The sequence below is a fragment of the Cydia strobilella genome, chromosome 20 (genome assembly GCF_947568885.1).
Source record: "Cydia strobilella chromosome 20, ilCydStro3.1, whole genome shotgun sequence".
Classification (NCBI taxonomy): Eukaryota; Metazoa; Arthropoda; class Insecta; order Lepidoptera; family Tortricidae; genus Cydia; species Cydia strobilella.
In genome coordinates, this window is record NC_086060.1 from 10,119,054 (window position 1) to 10,140,385 (window position 21,332).

Genomic DNA, 21,332 nt, shown 5'->3' on the forward strand with positions numbered 1-21,332 from the left:
AACATCCATAAATCTGGAACAAATATTTGTGAGAAACACACAAATAAATCCCCCTACCAGGATTAGAACCCGGGACCGCCGGCTTCGAAGGCAGGGTTACTACCGACCAACTAGGCTAGGGGCCGTCAAAACTAGGTAAGTATTTAAAATCGTAATATAAAACAGTCACGCTATACATACAGATACTGTAACCGTACCACGAGTTTGACGCTGACCTGAGGGCCTACCGCGAACCACGTTTGACGTGTTGCCTCTCTGTCGCACTTGTTAGTTCGTACGTAAGTGTGACAGGCAGGCAACACGTCGAACGTGGATCGCGGTAGGTTCTCTGACACTGACATATTCGCTAGCGTGTGCATATAGTTTGAATCTTCTCAAATGATTTTTACGCCAAAGACTCTAACCTATTAAACAAACGCCATTGTTCCTTTTGTATAACAGACCAGACCCTAAGTCTTTGGAGTAAAAATCATTTGAGAAGATTGAAACTATAACATACTTTTTATGCATCTCGCTCCTACTGGCATATTAGTGCGAGCGAGATGTATACGGACGTTAGCGAATATGTCAGTGTCAAACTGGTGGTAAGGCTACTGAGAATAGAATTGAAATCATTTAATCAGACAACACATCAATACAAATAACACACATAGCAAATATCGTTCCATTTTTATCGCCTGTCACTATGCCCGTCACTTTCGCACTTACATAAATAAATAAATAATAAATAAATATTATAGGGACATTTTTACACAAACTGACTAAATCCCACAGTAAGCTCAAGAAGGCTTGTGTTGTAGGTATTACTCAGACAACAATATATATAATACTCATATAGAAAACATCCATGACTCAGGCACAAATAAATGCCCTTACCGGGATAACCCAGACCATCGGCTTCACAGGCAGGATCACTACCCACTAGGCCAGACAGGTCGTTATACTTGTTAGAACGTGGATAGACATGGTGATAAGCGATAAAAATGCGACCGTGCTACCGCCTCTGAGGTAAATATAAGCAGTCGAAATAAGCAATGCAGCTACAATCAGGCTTATCCCTCCCGATTCCCGATTAAATTTGGCGGACTCGGTATCCGTGTGCAAAGTGCAAAAATACCCACATACTAAAAATAATGAACCATCATACACTATAAACTTTAAGGCTGGTTGTACATGCAAAACCGGTTCATAAGGCTAGTTATACAATCAATATACGCGACATAATCCGTTTTCATAGTTTTATATCATGAGTTTATTTGTCATTGAGTTAACGATTACCCCGGGTTAGTTGGATGGTGCAAGTGGCGCTAACCTAATCGCGAGGTCTACAGCTCACCGAGCCTCTTGTTTTAAAGTACTTATCGTAAAGAACAAAAAATTTAAACAACCTTAACCAAAAAACAATGGCAACACTGAAGTGAGCCATATAAATACGAGGAACGACAACCGAGAAACAGTTAAGCGAAGATCAGTGTCCGATACATAATTCAATCTTAATCATGTGGCTGATGTGGCATTTATTATTATGGTAAGTATTCTATTTTATTTTATTTTCTTTATTGGGGAAAAAACAGAAGATACAGGCCAGTAACAATACACAGATAATAATTCACCATTATTATAATTTATTTCACGCACATATTACTGTTAGCTCTGTGAGTTGTAGACCTAGCGAACCCCCATGGCTGAGTCATTTATTTCACTTACTGTTAGCACAGAATAAATAATAGTACTAGGTTCATGGTCGAATCGTGCTATCCCTTTCTAATATATGGCACTATTTCGGAGAGCCTAGGTCTTCTTTAGTACGCAATACACGGTCGTCGTGAACGCTGCTCGCACTATTAGTGCTTGAGAAAGGAGACCTAGGCTCTCCGAAACATGTCGCGCGAGTGACTAAAACAAGTGAGTCTAAACCGTAAAATGATTTAATGTTAGTATGTCTCAGATAATAATTCACCATTATTATCATTTATTTCACGCACATATTACTTTTAGCTCTGTGAGTTGTAGACCTAGCGAACCCCCATGGCTGAGTCATTTATTTCACTTACTGTTAGCACAGAATAAATAATAGTACTAGGTTCATGGTCGAATCGTGCTATCTCTTTCTAATATATGGCACTATCCCTTTCGGCTATCTAGGGTTGCCAAAATTCAAGTCATTCTTTCTTATCTGTGATCGCGCACGCAAAGGGACGTAAATTTTAAATTCAGATACCGTAAAATGGGGTGAGTAGGGTTCGCGGGGAGAGTTGGGTTATAAATGGGGAGAGAAGGGATAAAAGGGGGGTGAGATGGCATTTTAAGACTACAAAAATAATTATTCCAATTTAACATGGAGCTATAGTAATACGCATATTAAAAAAAATCGATCCAACAATCTTCCAAAATCACCTTTGTATGAAAATGAAAACCCATCCCACCCCAATTACGAGGGACTACGGGGTGAGGTGGGATTTCCTGTTTATCGTCAAAGTTATGAAATGGAACTACCCAAAATAAAATAAAAAACTAAACTACAAACGTCCGGAACATTTATTATATACACCATTCAGTTTGCATATCGCCGCTATACTTACTCAACCTCGTATCTGCAACCCGAATGAAAGAAAAGCGACATTTGCATCAAATGATTGTTGCAGATATGAGGTTGAGTAAGTATAGCGACGATATAAATAAAATGTTATCGAGGTTTGAATGTCCGTTTTGCTCCTACTCACCCCATTTTACGGTATATTGTTTCTCACGTACATTATGATTTCAAAAAGATATATATAATTAAATAGTGCGTCATAATGCGATATTCTACGAACAGATCTCTACACGAGTGTCTAGTATTCACTCCGGCCAAAATGCGTAGCGCGCGTTTTTGAATAATTAAAACTCGTTTTGCATCTGTCAAGTTTCCCCATATTATTGTTCCGTACGATAATAATGAGTGGTATAAGCATGGTATAAGATAAGGCATTTTTGGCATAAAATGGTGTTTACGACTTTTTGGGGTAATTTTTTTTTATTTAATAGTTATATTATGTGTTTAGGTTCACTCTCGCGATGTCAGTAGAATCTTGGATAACCTGGATACCCTGGGATGTGAATGAAAGGGAGCACGCGCCCCACTACGTCGATCGGATCCAACCTGTTGGGGAAAAATACGGGTGGGAAAAACGTGTAAGAACTTAAGGCTTTTATTCTTCTATCGAACTTGTTTACCCTTCTGAGTCCCAGAAACTTTATATTACCTCTCGCGTCGAATAAGTCTTATCATAGAGTAACTTATACTAGAGCGGTACTGTCATAGTAAATTTTGTAACCCCAGTAAATTCACTGCCATCTATCGACACACTTTAAAAGTAAAAATAAAGATTTATAAAAATACGATAAAATGTATTTAAATATGGATAAATTTTTTTTTTTATTTGCATTAATGAATTTTACGATTTTGACCCATGTTCTTTCACTGATATGCGTTAAAATTGTTAAATAACAAACGAAACCGTCAACGCCATCTATACGACAATAGGCCAAAGCTAGTAGCGCCCTCTGACCAAGAATCAAATTTTCTTGATTTTCGAGGCACGTTTTTTCCTTAGACTATCTTTGGTCTTATATATCGTTGGAGAAGGCATAAACTGGGGATGTTTTCCTGGAGTTAGAACTTCTCGATCGCTTTCCTTTTTTTTAATACAATTCAGTTGAATGTTAGATACTAAGGTTAGATAATTTTTTTACCTCATTCACAAACTTTAAAGGGTCGTAGTTTTTTGTTTACAATAAATAAATAAATATAAATATTATAGGGACATTCTTACACAAATTGACTAAGTCCCACGGTAAGCTCAAGAAGGCTTGTGTTGTGGGTACTTAGACAACGACAACCGATTTACAATGTAAACCAAATGTTAACTTTAACACAACTAAACAACATTAAGATAAGAACAATAAAACATTTTAATGGTTTTATCCGTCTTTTGATATGTTATTTAAGTGATGAATTTTGGCATTATTTTTTAAATACACAATTTTTTTTTTCTAAACAATGGGGCCCAGGCCAATTTTATAGGGCTAAAGCAAGTAGCATTATGATCCCACCTCTTCGCTGTTTTCATTTGTCCCTGTATATACAGTGTGTAAATCCAATAGGTGCAAAAATTTAACCAGATATAGAATTTATCCGGCTAATCATTAATTCAGAATTTTTTTAAGCTACACTTAATTATGACCCCGTAATTATTATTTTTTTAAATTACCGAGCAACAATGTAAGTAGGTACTGCAAACATTAAGAAACATAAGATGACATGACATTACAAGATACGAGCTTTTTAATAGTACCTATAACTGCCAACAAGCGCTGACAGATTTTATGTATGTGTGTATGGAGAGAGGTATGGAAGAAAAAGATATGCTGCGCCGACCCCAAATGAATGGGATAAGGGCAAGCGAATGGTGATGATGTATGTACGTACATAATACTTACATAAAATCTAAATATTTTTAATGCTATGAAAACATAATATTTAGATTTTTAATAAATAATGACTTTTTCTGTAGTAGGTACATAATATATCCTTTTCTATTATTATTTTTTCATTACACAATTCTTCCTAATTACTTTCAATTTTTATTTATTATTACTTTTAATTATATATTTTTTTGCTACTGACTGAGTTTTGCTAATTATTAATAATAAGTTTAAATTTCCATTGTGTTGTTTTATGCATGCTTGTAAGCAAAATAGATTGTGCGTGAAACGTTTTAACACCTTTTTAAATAATATTGTCTTCGGTTACCGCGATAGTTACTCATGAAATAAAACTATGAAAACGGATTATATCGCGTATATTGAATTTATAATTCATCCCGACGTTTCGAACTCTTTACAGCGTTCGTGGTCAACGGGTGACTAAGGAAAAATTACAAAGTGCAAAAATACCCACATACTAAAAATAATGAACAACTGAAGACTATAAACTTTAAGGCTGGTTGTACATGCAAACTCGGTTCATAAGGCTAGTTATACACTACAATTATTTTCAAGTAAAGATATATATATACGCGGTAAAAACTACGCCGGTTCCAACCCTACACCACGGACCCGAGAAGATTTAATTCCCTCCTAAATTGTAGGAGGGTATCCCAATATGGGACCGGCAACAAACTCGGCGGGACACATCTTTTCAAAACATATTATACTCAGAATGTCCAACATCATCCAACACTAAGGTCTCACAGTCTATGTCTCGCTTGCTCCTTTATCAGATGGACTACAGGATCCCAAGCTGGTGGTAGAGAAAAGCCATCTTCCCTATTAAAGTTTGGATATTTCTTAATCTCAATGGACTCGCGCAGCATTCTGGGTATGTAACGCTTCTCCTTGGCAAGAACCAGAGGCTTATCAAACTTGATTGAGTGATTGGCTTTATCCATGACATGCTCACAGACTGCAGACCTAGGTCGACGGTGCTTGACATTAGTTATGTGTTCCTTCACCCGAGTGGAAATGCTCCGTTTCGTCTGCCCGACATATGATAGGCCACACTCACAGTCAGTATACTCCTGCAATGTGGGACCTCTGGGATAATGTGGGATATAATCCGTTTTCATAGTTTTATTACCTTTTTAAATGATTTTTTTATGTACTATGTTGTGGCGTTAAATAAATGTATTTTCTTTCTTTCTTTTCTTACCGTATATTTGCAAATTAATAAATGTGATTGATTAATTAAACTTAAAACTTAAACTTTCAGTTCCAAAGAGTAAAAGTAAAACCGAAAAGGCCGGCAGACCTGACGCCGGATTGGAAGATTGAAGAAATACCCCCAGAGCCATTTGCGCAAACTTATTACGAAGAATTTGAGAGGCCATATAAGTTGGCGCCGTTCACTATGAGCGCTGCAGTATGGGACGCGTCATTAAACAACTTTGTAAGTACACAACTTTGGTAACAAATCAAATTATTTTATTAAATATTTGTGATGTTCCATGCGGCGTCACATCACTAGCGACCGGCAGATATTTTGTCTGACGCCCACGTGTCTTTGAACCATAGACATAGTATATACAAATAGTTATAGACGCGCCACCGAGCGACGGGGGGTGAGACAAAGAATATTCATATAAAATTTGGGCAGCACAGGATTTTTTTTCTTTCGCTCTTACAAATATCGGTATTTCGCCATCGCCTCCTACCTATGTTGCCACCCGGTCGGTGATAAGGACAAAGCATGGCACTATTTTTTCTTTCCTCATATATAAATCGCAATATGACTATCTTTCTCTAACAAAGGGTGTTAGGCCCTTAGAACGGACCAATCACGGCACGGGACTCGCTCATCTCGTCCCCCGCACCCCTGTATTTTTGGCGTCATCGGTTTCATGAAATAATTTCTTTAAGCTATGCTAATAATACCCCGCTTTACGCGAGGGATATGTTCCGCAAAAAATCGCGTCAAGTGAAATTCGCGTAAGTATATGCGTGGGTTCACGAGGAATCCCCTACTACCATAACTGTATTAATTGATTGAATTGTATTCTTGATTTGCATGGTAGGTTTTAATTAATTGTACTGTTTAACATTAGTATTTCAGTTTTTTGTTACTAACACTTCTATGGGCCATGCCTGAAAATAAATGATTATTTAATTAAAAAAAAAATTAAAAAATACTGTTAATTTTTTCAAACAGAATGGTCAGAGAAAGCGTGGATTTCCGCAACCACAGACAAATAAATGACTGCATATTTTTAAATATACTCTGGCGGATTTAAAAAAATTCTATGGGAGGTCAACTCTACGAGCCTACATTTTTTAAATTTGCCGCCTATATCCACTGACGCAAATGGCTTTAGTTCATTCAGTTCAGTTCAGTTTTTTTATTGGTAAAAAATATTTTACAGGTCACAGAGGTACATTTGAAATACGACAGTTATATACCATTAAATATGATAGTTAGATAAAATACATTGGTCAAAGTTTACAATTCCTTAAATAATAATCGTGCAATAGTTGTTACTTACAATAATATTTTAAATAATCTCTCATAAAATCATCAACAGAGTTGGTATAGGAGTAAACATTTAATCTTGCCAAAGTATACATAAGAAATCCTCGTAATTACACAATTCTTCCTAATTACTTTCAAAAAAAAAAAAATTATTTTTATTTATAATTTTTTTGCTACTGACTGAGTTTTGCTAATTATTAATAATAAAAACTGTAATAGATGTCATATATTAAAGAAAAAGTGACGAAGCCCTCCAGTGTATATGACATCTATTACAGTTTTTAATTTATAAATAGTAGTGTGACTACTTTAAAAAAAACACAAATCAAAATATTTTAATAAAATAATTTGATTTGTTCTCAAACTTGTTTATTAATAATAAGTTTAAATTTCCATTGTGTCAAAGAAATCCGCGTAATTTTAGCGGGGGCATTTTAGCGCGAAATTTGAAATTCGCGTTAGAGTTAAATCGCCCATAACGGGGTCGCGTAACGGCCCGGCCACGACACCGCGCGGCGGCGGCAGCGGTGAGCGGCGGCCATGGGTTGGAGCGAGACAGCGTTCGGATCTTTCGTTCCAACCTACGGCCGCCGCTCGCCGCTGCCGCCGCCGCGCGATGTCGTGGCCGGGCCGTAAAGCGGGGTATACTGTACTGTCTAAAAAACCGGCCAAGTGCGAGTCGGACTCGCGCACCGAGGGTTCCGTACATTACACAATTAAAACAATGTATTTTTTATGTGAAACGTGAGTGAAAGGTAAATTGCGGTTTACGATTTATGAGGTATTAAAAAAACTACTTACTAGATCTCGTTCAAACCAATTTTCGGTGGAAGTTTGCATGGTAATGTACATCATATATTTTTTTTTAGTTTTATCATTCTCTTATTTTAGAAGTTACCTACAGGGTGGACACACATTTTACCACTTTGGAAGTGTCTCTCGCGCAAATTATTCAGTTTAGAAAAAAAATGATATTAGAAACCTCAATATCATTTTTGAAGACCTATCCATAGATACCCCACACGTATGGGTTTAATGAAAAAAAAATGTTTAGTTTCAGTTCTAAGTATGGGGAACCCCCAAACTTTTTGCGTTTTTTTTTTTTTGGAAGAAAATCATAATGCGGTCCACAGAATACATCTACTTACCAAGTTTCAACAGTATAGTTCTGATAGTTTCGGAAAAAAGTGGCTGTGACATACGGACAGACAGACAGACAGACAGACAGACAAACAGACATGACGAATCTATAAGGGTTCCGTTTTTTTGCCATTTGGCTACGGAACCCTAAAAAGTGTAATGTTTCAGGACCACCCCCAACTACTGGGTTGTTACTGCTGTACTGTTTACAAAAGATTAACCCCGCTCGCTGGTTGTGCTGTCCTTACCACTCGGCACATTCTGACTACGGCTACGTCCACAGAACTTGTGCTTAAAGACCTTGATGAGGTAATATAATTTTTTGAACTAAAATAAATGTCATATACTAAGAAAAAGTGACCAAGTTTATTTCAGTTTATAATTTATATAAACTACTACTAAAAAAAACTACTTAAAAAAATAAAAACAAATTAAAGTATTTTCTGTAAATAATTTAATTTGTTCAAATACTTCTAACAGTATTGATTGGCAGCGCCATCTCTCTCGCTACACAATCGCATGGACCACATGGTTGATTCAGTTAGAAGGTCGAACCGTACTGTTCTACCTTAGTGTAAGGCCTGAGTGGACGCTCGTGTTGAGCGTGCAGCGGGGCGGGGCGTGCGGCGTGCATGTTAAACAAATGCAAACGTATAGGAGCGGCCTTAGTGCACGCTGCTCTAATCACTTGTGAGCCCGACGCCACGCTGCACGCCCCGCCGAAAGCTCCGCTTCGAGCGTCCACTCAGGCCTTACACTTAGGGATGGCCAGTTGATTTGTTATGATTTTGTTTGATATTTTATAGTTAGTATTTTTCTTGTGTTGGTGTGGTTAAAAATTATGTGTTTCACTGTGGCAAAATTTGTATTTAATCTACATTTTTATTGTCTTTATTTTATACAGGAAACAAAGGATTTGGAAAATATTCTCGGTGCCTGGTACGATATAGCCTGGTACCACCCTAACAACAGCGTATATATGACCCCTGCAAGGATTCATTATCATCCTAACGTAAGTTTGTATAAAGAAGCCGGACAAGTGTGAGTCGTACTCGCCCACCGAGGGTTCAGTACTTTTTAGTCCGTAGTGTTGTGTTCCTGCCGGTGAGTAAGGTTGCCAGAGCTCGAGGGAGAGGAGTGTTAGGGTCGGCAACGCGCATGTAACTCCTCTGGAGTTGCAGGCGTACATAGGCTACGGAGACTGCTTAACATCAGGCGGGCCGTATGCTTGTTTGCCACCGACGTAGTATAAAAAAAAAGTATTTGTTGTATAGCGGCAACAGAAATACATCATCTGTGAAAATTTCAACTGTAGCTATCACGGTTCATGAGATACAGCCTGGTGACAGACAGATTGAGCTATTGTCCCCACGCTATCCCAATGCGGGTTGGGGACTTCACATGAATGAATAGTAGGAAAAATAAATACAGTCGGCGATAAACGCATGTATCAAATATGAAAAAACAATTAACTTATTGACCGAGCGTTAGCGAATGTCTCCGTTTCAGATGATCAACCGATGTTCGAGAAATTTTGTGAGCAGGTTTAATGTAATAGTTTTTTTGTCGATTCAGTTTGTGGTTGTTTTTCCAAAATGGCGGAGTCGTACATTTATTTATTCGGTTTTATGAGCTATGCTCGCGAGGGTCTAGGTACAGTCGCCATCAAATATATCAGAGCGCCCGAGGTGCTCAAAACATCTGAACACGCACTCTAACGCCTTGACAATAGAGGAGTGTTCAGATATTTGTGAGCACCTCGGCCGCTCCGATATATCTGATGGCGACTGTACATACAGCTCAGAGCAAAGACTATGCAACTCCGTATTATATAGATACAGTCTAAGGAAAAAACGTGCCTCAAAAATCAAGAAAATTAGATTCTAACAGATGGCGCCACTACGTTTGACCTCCTTTGGCCAACTCTCGAATAGATGGCGTTGACGACTACGTTTGTTATTTAACAATTTGAACGCATATCAGTGAAAGAACATGGGTCAAAATCATATAAAAAAATCATGCAAAAAAAAAAACATACAACTGTAGCTATCACGGTTCATGAGATACAGCCTGGTGACATAGTTATCCATACATATGTAAATATTTTTTTTGAAAGTCACTAGTTTTACGTTAATTCATATTGTTTCAGTATATAATGCCAGAAAATGTAAATGCCTCACATCCAATCCCGGGAGTCTTTGATTTGGCAGTATGGGCGTCAACATATCCATTTTATCGCTATCATAATGCCAATGGTTGGCGGAACACCTACGTATGCAACAGAGCAGGATCATATTGGTAATTATTTTCACAATAAAAATCTTCATTTTCTCTTCTATTTTCTGGGTTTTTCTACGTGAAATCTTTTTTTTTTTTTTTTTTTTTTTTTTTTTATTTATTTAGGAAACAAACAGTCACATACAGATAAGTTTAAACTTGCAGATATACAATAAGACCTATAGTTCCATTAATTATAACATACTGATATTGATAACAAGTAGAAACAGGGCTTGTTCGGCACTGCCTATAAATAGGAAGATACACAGAAGTAACAATTGGATACACAACTAATAAAGTACCTAAGTATCAAACATGCTTACAAACATACATACGTTACATAAGACTATAGAACAATTACAATTTTTTTTTTTTTTAAAGCAAAGACTGCTATGGAAAAAGTAAGCTCCGCAGACCACTACTATATTTACCGAAAGACAATGAGAAGATATCTAGATTTATGAAATTAACATTGTAATCATGACAGGCTCGTCTAAAAAAAGTATTTTTGGCGAAATTAGATCTACAAAAATCGATATGGAATGTTTGGGGGTGGCGCGTGGGAATACGAGGCAATTTAAAGACAATTTTTTCAAGAAGAGTGGAAGAATCAGTAAGGCCATTTAAGAGTTTATACAGAAACATTTGGTCTATATAAACACGTCGTGTATCTAGTGGCCCTAGACTACGACGGTGTGTGCTATTCTCTGATATATTCAGACCGTGGCGGAAATTGAGCGACTTTAACAGCTTTTTTTGGATTCTTTCAATTCTTTTTATGTGAACGGTATATTGAGGGGTCCAGACGACGCTACCGAACTCTAAAATGCTGCGAACGTAAGAGGAGTATAATACTTTTAGGGTGTTTGGTTCTTTAAATGGTTGAGATAGTCTAAGTATCAGGCCCAATTTCTTGTAGGCCCTCTCGGAGATGTGGTCTATGTGTGAAATGAAGTTAAGCTTAGAATCCAAAATAATACCAAGATCTCGGACCTTGGTGATTCTATTTATGATCTTTCCTGAAAAACTATAATTGAAAAGAAGGGGACTTTGTTTATGAGTGAAAGTAATACAGTTGCATTTATCAGGGTTCAGAAGCAATTGGTTATAACCGCAATATGCGGCAAAGCTATCAAGATCGCGTTGCATGTCCAGGCAGTCGTTCTTTGTTTTTATGATTTTGAAAATTTTTGTATCGTCTGCATAAACTAGATGTCTTGAACTAGAAAACGATGAACCCATGTCGTTTACGTATATGATAAATAAAAGCGGTCCTAAATGAGAGCCTTGAGGGACCCCTGAATCAATGGTTAAGTATCTGGAAGTATAGCCTCTTAGTGATACTGCCTGGCATCGGTTCTGGATGTAGGATTCAATCCACCTGTAGAGGTCTCCGTGTATACCGAGTTCGTATAATTTGTGTAATAACATAGTGTGATTAATTTTATCAAAAGCTTTTGAGAAATCGGTATACACGGCGTCAACCTGATGACCGTTGCCAATAGCGTTCAAAATAAAATCAGTGAAGGTAATAAGATTGGTGTCAACACTACGGCCACGAAGAAAACCGTGTTGGTCAGGGGAAATTATACGAATGATACAATTTGTCAATTCGGATGTAACAATTTTTTCTAATATTTTGCCAAAAATGCATAATTTAGATATGGGTCTATACTGTGTAACATCATGTTTATCTCCGCTTTTATGTATTGGTGTTATTAAAGCCGTTTTCCAAACAGACGGGAAACAACCCTCGGATAACGATTTACGGAAAATAATAGTAAGAGGAGTAGCCAATTCCTTGCTACAGCGAGAGATTAAAATTGGATGAATACGGTCAAGTCCCGCTCCCTTATTTGTGTTAACCTGTTGGAGGTGTTTAAGAACGAGTTTATTATTTATGTTAATTGAAGAGATATCTACCGGGCTATTGTTAGTATGAGAATTTGGAGAAACAGGGTACGCGATACCTTTAACAAAAACTGAGTGGAAATAATCGTTGAAATAATTAGCTACTGTCTCACTGTCAGTTGAGGAATTGCCTCCATAATACATACAGTCTGGGGTTTTATTTGCGGAAAACTTTGATTTAATGAAAGACCAAAAATATTTAGGACACTTACGGATATTTTTCTCAGCAAAAGATATGTATGAATTATAGCAATCCAGTTCCATTTTGTGCTCTCTTGTTCTTAACAGCTTGAATGCAAGATAGTCTAAAGGATTTTTGTAAGTTTTCCACCTGGTGTGAATTTTACGCTTTTCTCGACCTAATTTCACTAATGCCCGGGTGTACCAAGGGGGACGATTACTAGAGCAGTTTGTCTTACTGAGAGGAACGTACTTTTTAATAAGAGTATTTAAGATTGAGTAAAAATGAGTAGTAGCCTGTTCAGTATTCATATATTGCATTGGGGTCCAGTCAGTAAAAGAAAGAGCGTCACGTATTTTTTCGTAATTTGCAGCATAAAAAAGTAATTTCTCTCTAGGAGGATCATACGCGGCCGAAAGAAAAGGAAGCTTGATGTTAATGTCGAGAGATTTGTGATGGGAGTCCTCAGGGGTTAGTGGTGTCGTACAATGCGTAACAGAGCAAGACAAATCGCTTAACACCAGGTCCAAGATCCGATTGTTTACATTCGAGCACCCGTTAAGTTGTTTTAAACCCGAGAGGTTTAAGAAATCGGAGATTAAGGTTGCAGTCGTATTGTTGTTTGTGTCAATAAGTAAGCTTCCATTAAGAAGCGTCCAAATGGCATGACTAATATTAAAATCGCCTAGAATTATGTAACTATCGTTCGGATTACTAATTATAAAATCGGACGCAGAGTCAAAAAAGGATTGCAAGTCGGAATAATGTTCACCGCCGTGAGGGAAATAACAACAAGCAATAAATAACTTAGCCCGATGCGCGGCAGCGCCGGGCGGGCGCGTCCGCGGCGGCGGCGCGACGGTGCCGGCGCGTTCGATGCTCAGCCACAGCTCCTCCCGGCGCGGGCCGGAGCGCAGCTCGGGGCGCTCGCGCACCGCCAGGCCGCGCCCGCGGCGCACCGCCACCAGCACGCCGCCGCCCCGCCCCGCGCCGTCGCCGCGCGCCGAGCACCGGTCGTGGCGGTAAACGGCATAATCATTCCAGAAATACTCAGCATCGTTAAAGTCACTCGTCAACCACGTCTCTGTCAGGCATATAATATCATAATCGGCTTTCAAAACGTTTGCCAGAAAATAATGCGATTTAGTTCGCAACCCCCTAACATTTTGATAGTAAACGTTTAAGTCAGGTACTGTCGTCACGAGAAATACAGGTTTGTATAATATATTATGAAATTCAAAAGTATTAAATGTGGTAATAAAAATAGGTATATTAAAGGGCTATTGTTATTGAGACAATTTCCGAACGTAACAAAAAATAAGTTGAGTCGCCTGTACGAGAAAAGTATGTATGGGTGGGTAAAACGAGTGCAGTTAATTGTAATTTTAGGTATAATTAGAAACACGGTTATAGTCAGTGAGAGTGTGTTTAAATTGTTTTTATAACGTAATAGTAATACACAAATACACAAATTTAAAATGTAATTTTTATTTTTATGACTATAAAGTTATTCTAATGAGCATTTTGTTTAACTTAAAAAATATTTACTAAATTTGGTTATTATTCGTTGTTAGAATAAAGAGTTCTCTATCAGTGAACTATTATTATAACAATTGTATGTATTTATAATTTTATTACTGTAAACTTATTTGTATAATTTTGGTGTTGATTATGATGTATAATACGATGTACCTAAGGCACTAAATATAGATAATATAATATAAAGTTTTCAGTTTTTCAGTAATATCGTTGATCGGCGTAGCAGTAAAGTGAGCACGTAAACAACGTAAATAATGAGTCATTTCAGTTTTGAAAGGTCGGATTCGTTTGAGATATGCAGGATTTTAGATTTATCATTTTTACGCATTAAAATCTTGCAATCTCTAACCCACAGGTAGGCATAGTTTAAATTAGATTTAACTGCACGGGCTTTTTTTAATAATAGCTTATTTTCGCGAGTTAGGTGGTCGTTTATGTAGAGGTTTTGTGGGGGCCCCGGCATTCCGATGTCGACCGTGGTGAGTGTCCGGCGCGTGCGCATAGCCGCCAGCAGCTCGTCCTTGCGGCGGCGCTGCACGAATCGCACGATGACTGCTGGCTCGCGGTCCGCGCCGGCGCGCCCGGCCCCGCCGCTCGCTAAAGCGGTGATGGTTCCAAAGCGACGCACTCGGTGAATGGAATCGATGTCGGAGTCCGACACAAAAACTCCTAGCTTTCTTGATATATCGGTCAAAAGAGACATAAGATTTTCCCCACTTTTATAGGTTAGTCCAGAAATTTCAATGTTGCTCAAGCGAGAGAATTGATCGCGACTATTCAAATCGTTTTTGAGGGATTCAATAGTAACACAGGCCTCGTCAAAACTCTTCTGCAGGGGACCCAGTGAGGAAACTTTGTCTTCTACGAGAACCAGCCGCGCATCTATGGCAGTAAGCGAGGTGTCGAGCTCGCTCCATTTTGCATTAAGCTCCTGCAGGCCCTGTGAGGTTGCGCGAATCTCGCTTTTAATAGTGTTAACATCCGATTTCATTGCGTTAAAGTCATTTCGAAACGATCTGATCTCGTTCAGAATGTCGGCGGTGGTTCCGGTGTCCGCTGATGGCGTATTTCGGCAGTTTACACATCGCCAGGCTGCTTTTGCTGCGGTCCCTTTTTTTCGATACGTGGCTTCAGTCAATCCAGCACAATCGAAGTGCAATCGGCCGCGGCATTGACCACACTCAGCAAAGTCCGTTAATTCATCACCACACTTAGCGCAATTCATTTTAATCTTGGGTAGACTTTTGAGGTTAGTGCAAAAACACAACACAAAAATGAACCTTAAGTTTGTGAACACAAGGCTGCAATACGTATGCACTTAGATTAAAATTAACTTGTAAACAAGTCCCGGTACCTATGAGTCGAGTTAACCGCGATAAGGAAAAAGTGCAGGCGGCCGCTCCGACCCGGTTTCGAGCGTTGAATGAATCTTATGGATTATTATTATTTATTTATTATTATTTAACTATTCATTAACAATATTACAATTTTGTCTGAATATTGACTACATCTAATACCAAATCTAACATGCGACAATTAAACTACGGTATAAAAAAAGAAATTACAAAATGTCATAACAAAATATCACAGTTCAATACAAAATAGGATCAAAAAATTCATTACAGAATCATTATTAAAATTTATTGAATTAATTAACGTTGCCAATTATCGGTAAAATATTTAATGAACTCTTCAATGGAATAAAAGCACTCCCGCAACAACAGGGCTCTTAATTTGTTTTTAAAATATTCGGGCTAGTAATGTTCTTCCACTCACCAGGAAGTTTGTTGTACAGTTGTACACCCTGGTAGTGCGTAGTGCGTTATAATTAGTTCAAACGGCTGCCGCTAGCATTAATGTTCGATGGGCTTCGGCACTGCGGAAGAGCCGCCCTTCCATCCTCGCGTGACGTGACGGAGCACGGTCACTACACTCGGCTCGGCGACAAGCCTCAGCCGCTTCACTCGGATAACGCCAACAAAGGCACGAAGCACACGCCAGCCTAAGCTGCCGGTCGCCTTCACTGCGGCCCCGAAATCTGGTCCCGCTCAAACGGTATCACCAGGCTAGGGGTCGTGGGGTTGGATAACGGCCGGTAGTGATAAAGCTGGCACACCAGATTGCACAGCCGTCCCCACAATGACTGTGAGCGACCACCCCACAAGGTGGGGTGCGACACTACACAGGCTCCAAAGCAGGGATGCGTAAGAGCCCCCTCACACCCTCCCAAAAGGGTATCGAGAAGGAAACACTGACTGCCTCAGCCGCTCGCCTCGCTCGTTCCCAAGCTCCGTCACAGCTGGTAAGGGCTGCTTTCCCTGCACGCCTCCGATTTCGCAATCGCTCTCTAGGAGTACGACAGACAAGACCACGAGGATAGTGGGATTCTTGAGCGTTTGGTGACCGTGAGGATGGCGGTGTAGTACAAAAGTTAATATAAATTGAGAAAACAGCAAAATAACGTTTCACGTTTGTAAAATGACGACGCGGTTTGTAAAATGACGAATCTTACAATTTCACTGCGCAATATACATGGCAGCTGGCAGTGCTATTGAATCTGCTCTACTCATCTGAAACATATAGTTGGTCAAACCAAATTGTCAGTAAATAAGAACAAAACAAACTATACTCATCCTTTTCTTTTGGGTGCTAGTCCTAGTGTAAGACAAAGATACTATTAAGCTTAGAATACATTTAAAAGTGGAAAAATTACTGCCTTGGGTGAGACTTGGGTGATTTAATTTAAAGATACTATTTATTTATTTATTTATTGAAAACACATTTACATGACATTACAGTGTAAAACTAATGCGCCATGAAAGTTAATTACATTTAAATTACAACTACAACAAGTACTATGATATATTTACAACACTAAATTATTACAGTTGAGCACCTATCTCCATCCTCTCATAAAACCTCAGACATTCACTGCACACAGCCTTCCATCGCTACGCAAACATATCGCAGTCAGTAGCTGATGTCAGGAGCGCATTCAATAGTGTGAGAGCACGAAGAAGCGGAAGAAGTGGCGAGTTCTTACGCGACACAGTGCGACACTATAATTCTCTGTGTCTATGTTTGAAATGAGACAGTCCTTTGACAAACCATAAGTCCTTTACCCTAAGCATATCTACCGCACACTGCTGAGCATATCCTTCAAGTAGCGCATAGTCTTCAGAAGTGAGCCGCAATCTTTCGAATGTCGTCCATTTTAGTCCATCTACCATCACTCTGCCTATTAGCAACATGTCCCATTTCAGTTTCGTAATGACGCGACCCACGTCTTGCACCTTGGTCACAGGGCGGACACGCTATACATCAAAAATCACTCGAGTTTCTATGTATGAACGCCATGTCCGTACACGCGTCATAGTGTGAGTAAGTTGCTTAAAAATAGTACTGGAGCGGTATTCGACATGCGTTAAGTGACGTTTCGTGTTGAACTTCAGTTGAATGGAAGAAATCGTGTGTTGTCAAATAGGTAAATTTGACATTAGCAATCCACAGTTAGGTGACAACGAAACCAAACCGAACCACGCAGAGTTCAGAGCCATTTTAAACCGTATAGTAGTAAGAAAACAAAGTTGATTTTTGTTGCATAATTTTTTCAATGAATGAGTTGGTGTACAACCAAATGATACTTTCCACAGTTGATGAACAAATGATTCATTCCACTGTTGAACTGATGTTGAAGCCGAAACTGACAGTTGTGCATCTCGAATAGGGCCCCTGAGAGCACGCCAGAAGTCTGCCAGATTTCTGTCGCGGGGCGAGGTAATTCGAGTCGGGGCGAGGCGGTGCGTGGCCGTTCTGTATGATAATACTATTATTTATTATGTGCCTTGGTGCGGCGTTGGAACTCGTCATTACTGGCTTGATCTTGAAGTTTGATGCGGAGCATGGTAGGATCCAAGGTCAGTTTTAACGTCATACTATTCCTGTGCAGGCTACAATTCGGCTCTCCGGTGCTTGGATCCGTAAAACAGCCCGTCGCCATTATAGTGGGATTCCAGTTTATACTATGGTACAAAAGAAAGCCTAGCCCTTTCTACAAATATGCGGTGAAAACACAGAAGTACACGGGTAAATGTCCAAAGGTAAGCTTCATTCGAATATATCACTTTCTTGCTTTCTTGTCCATAACCTAGCGTAGAATTGACATCTCATACGTCATCCCTGTAGCGATATATTTTAACTATAGTGAAAACCCAGCTTTTCAGTAGAAAAAAAAGACTAAAAAACCAAACTAAAAAAAGAATACCTATGATGCCACCCGGTCGGTGATAAAGACATCTCTTATAGGAATCGCAATAAGACTATATTTTTCTATTAAAGAGTGCCAGGCCCTTGCACAGAACGGATACAAAACAAAGGAAAAGAGGGCCTACCGCGAACCACGTTCGACGTGTTGCCTCTCTGTCGCACTTGTAAATTCGTATGTACGTGTGACAGGGAGGCAACACATCGAACCAGCGTCGCGGTAGACCCTCAGGACCGGTCCACCTCCGTCCCAGGTTCGCAATCAGCCACTTCCCAATCTCGGTGATTACGTAATGCATTTAAAAATAGACTATGTACGCCCGGACCCGGACCCTTCTAGCGTTAGTCATCCATTTTATACGAGGGCCTGACACTCTTTCATAGAGAAAGATAGTCTTATTGCGATTCCTATAAGAGGAAAGAGATAATAGTGCCATGCTTTGTCCTTATCACCAACCGGGTGGCATCATAGGTAGGAGGCGATGGCACAGAATAACTAATAGTACTACCGAAATTTATAAGAGTGAAAGAGAAAAAATCCTATGCTGCCCAAATTTTATATGAATATTCTTTCTCTTACCCCCGGTCGCTCGGTGGCGCGTCTATAACTACTTGTATATACTATGTCTATGATTTTATACGTACAGTCAAGGGCATAAATATATATACATTCCCAAAGTTTCAAATATGTGTACGCTCTTACACCTTAGACAATAAAGTCGTGTTCACATATTTTTGAGCCATTTGTATGGATCGATATGTTTGCCTTCGACTGTGCCGCTCAAGTGGATTTATTATTTTCAGACCGAATGGGGGTGGTTCTTCTGCGTTTGGGGCAGATGGGCAGGCTTAGGGCTGGAAAGTGGTGCCGCCCTCCACAGGGCAACACAAGGGCAATCTTGGCTCTACGATGGCCTCCTGGGTTTGAACTCCTTCTCTATGGACCTGAGGGCCAAAGAGCTCACACATTACTTCACTCCAGTGGAAAACCACGCCGTTTTGTCCTGGCTTTATGACGCATATATGGGCAGAGTGGATTATCGCTGGCTGGATGATCGTTTTGAGAACACGGAATGGCGAGCACCGCTGCCAAAACCAGGAGTCAAAATCGAATGGAAATACAACGATATTACTCTATGGATTCCGAGCGGTGGGTTCGAGCCTCCGATATTTTATAAAAAATAAACTTCTGGTCGACTCTGGCTCTGGATGGACTCTGGTCGTAAAACTAAATTAAAACTAAACTAAAAAAAGACAAAAGGTGTAGTAGCACAATTTGTTCTGTAAATATTTTTACCAACCTAGATAATAAAAAAAAAACGATTATAAAAATAACTAAATAAAAATATAAATAATGAATATATAAAATCCGGATATATTTTATCCGGATTGGCGGGAAACTACAAACGACAGGGTCGAGTGGAGGAAACGAGGGGAGACCTTTGCCCAGCAGTGGGACACTAAATTAGACTAATAAAAAACCGGCCAAGTGCGAGTCGGACTCGCGTTCCTTACATTACACAATTTAAACAATGTATTTTTTATGTGAAATGTTTTTATATAAAACCCGTAGGGGTCGGATCAAAAACCAAGTTATTAAGTCCGACTCACGCTTGACTGCACATTTCTAATAGGTTTTCCTGTGATCTATAAAATAGGTAAAGATCTATTTTGTGTATTTTTTCAAAATTTTTGACCTAGTAGTTTCGGAGATAAAGGGGGGTGGGGGAATGGTCATTTTTTGCCTATTTTCTTTATTTTTTAATTTTCTCATTTACCCCCCAAAAGTGGCCCCGTGTTTAAAGTTAATTTGTTTACGTTACATGTCCGTCTTTGGGTCACGAACTTACATATGTATACCAAATTCAACTTAATTGGCCCATTAGTTTCGGAGAAAATAGGCTGTGACAGACGGTCTGACAGACAGACAGACAGACGCACGAGTGATCCTATAAGGGTTCCGTTTTTCCTTTTGAGGTTCATAACCCTACAAGATGATAATTGACAATTACTGTACTGGAAACATCCCAACAAACAATTAGGCGACACTTAGCACTTATTTTGTCACCTAGGTGAAAGAGCTTACAGGCTCTGGTGACATCAAGGTCTTTAAGAGGTCCATGTATAGCTTTAAGATCTACAGTAGCTATTTTGGCTGCTATAATACATCTTACGCAGCTAGTGTTATAGCTCAAAGGGAATTCTACAACCTTACCATATAAATTTATGAGTAATAAGATTAATAAGCAGCTGCAATTTTCACTTAAGTTTCTATACAGGCGATAAAAAGTCTTTTACATTAATATTGGTCGCTGTAATTATTACTTTTAATTACAAACTTTTATTGTATGGTGTTAATGAAGTACTATTGCTTCATATTGTATGTATTATTAGGCTTATGCTTGCTGTATACCAATTTTCTGTTACATATATATTTTATAAAATAAAAAACCTGTTTTTTATATATTTTATGAACCACCAAGTCTTTTTAGTAGTAAGATTTATGTGCGTACTATGAGTATGCACTTTTAAAATATGTTTCATATATTTTATATTAAAGGAAAAAATGGAAAAAGTTAAACTTCCGGCAGGACTTAACTTGTAACTGTTTCCATTTAATCCTTCAATATAAAATTTGGAGTATCGCTCGCAGACGTATCTGCATGTTTTCTAATATATATATATTAATAATATTAATATTAAGGGCACTTTGGAAGTCAATATTTCTATTAATTTACTTGTTTATTTATTAATATCTATTACTTTAATATTAAATAAAATATTTAATTAATATTAATAATAATAATAATAATAATTTACTTAAAAAAAAAAAAAAAAAAAAAAAAAAAAAAAAAAAAAAAAAAAAAAAAAAAAAAAAAAAAAAAAATGACGCTGTCAACGTCAGACGCGTTTTTTACAAAATTTTCCTTTTCTTTTTAATCAAATATGTTTTTACTGGCTTTTTCTACATTTTCCTTGTACATTCTTGTGGAAAAGTTACCTCTTCACATTTGC

General features: G+C 38.5%; 1 protein-coding gene across 1 annotated transcript; it reads left to right on the forward strand.

Moving 5' to 3' along the window:
* The first annotated feature begins 1,446 nt into the window (after nt 1–1,446).
* Nucleotides 1,447–20,066, forward strand: LOC134750520 (uncharacterized). Its single transcript, XM_063685710.1, has 8 exons — nt 1,447–1,528; nt 3,045–3,174; nt 5,753–5,929; nt 8,315–8,455; nt 9,051–9,158; nt 10,296–10,444; nt 18,004–18,154; nt 19,122–20,066. The coding sequence occupies exons 1-8, from the start codon at nt 1,500–1,502 to the stop codon at nt 19,500–19,502; spliced, it is 1,266 nt and encodes a 421-aa protein (XP_063541780.1). The 5' UTR covers nt 1,447–1,499; the 3' UTR covers nt 19,503–20,066.
* Nucleotides 20,067–21,332: the final 1,266 nt, after the last annotated feature.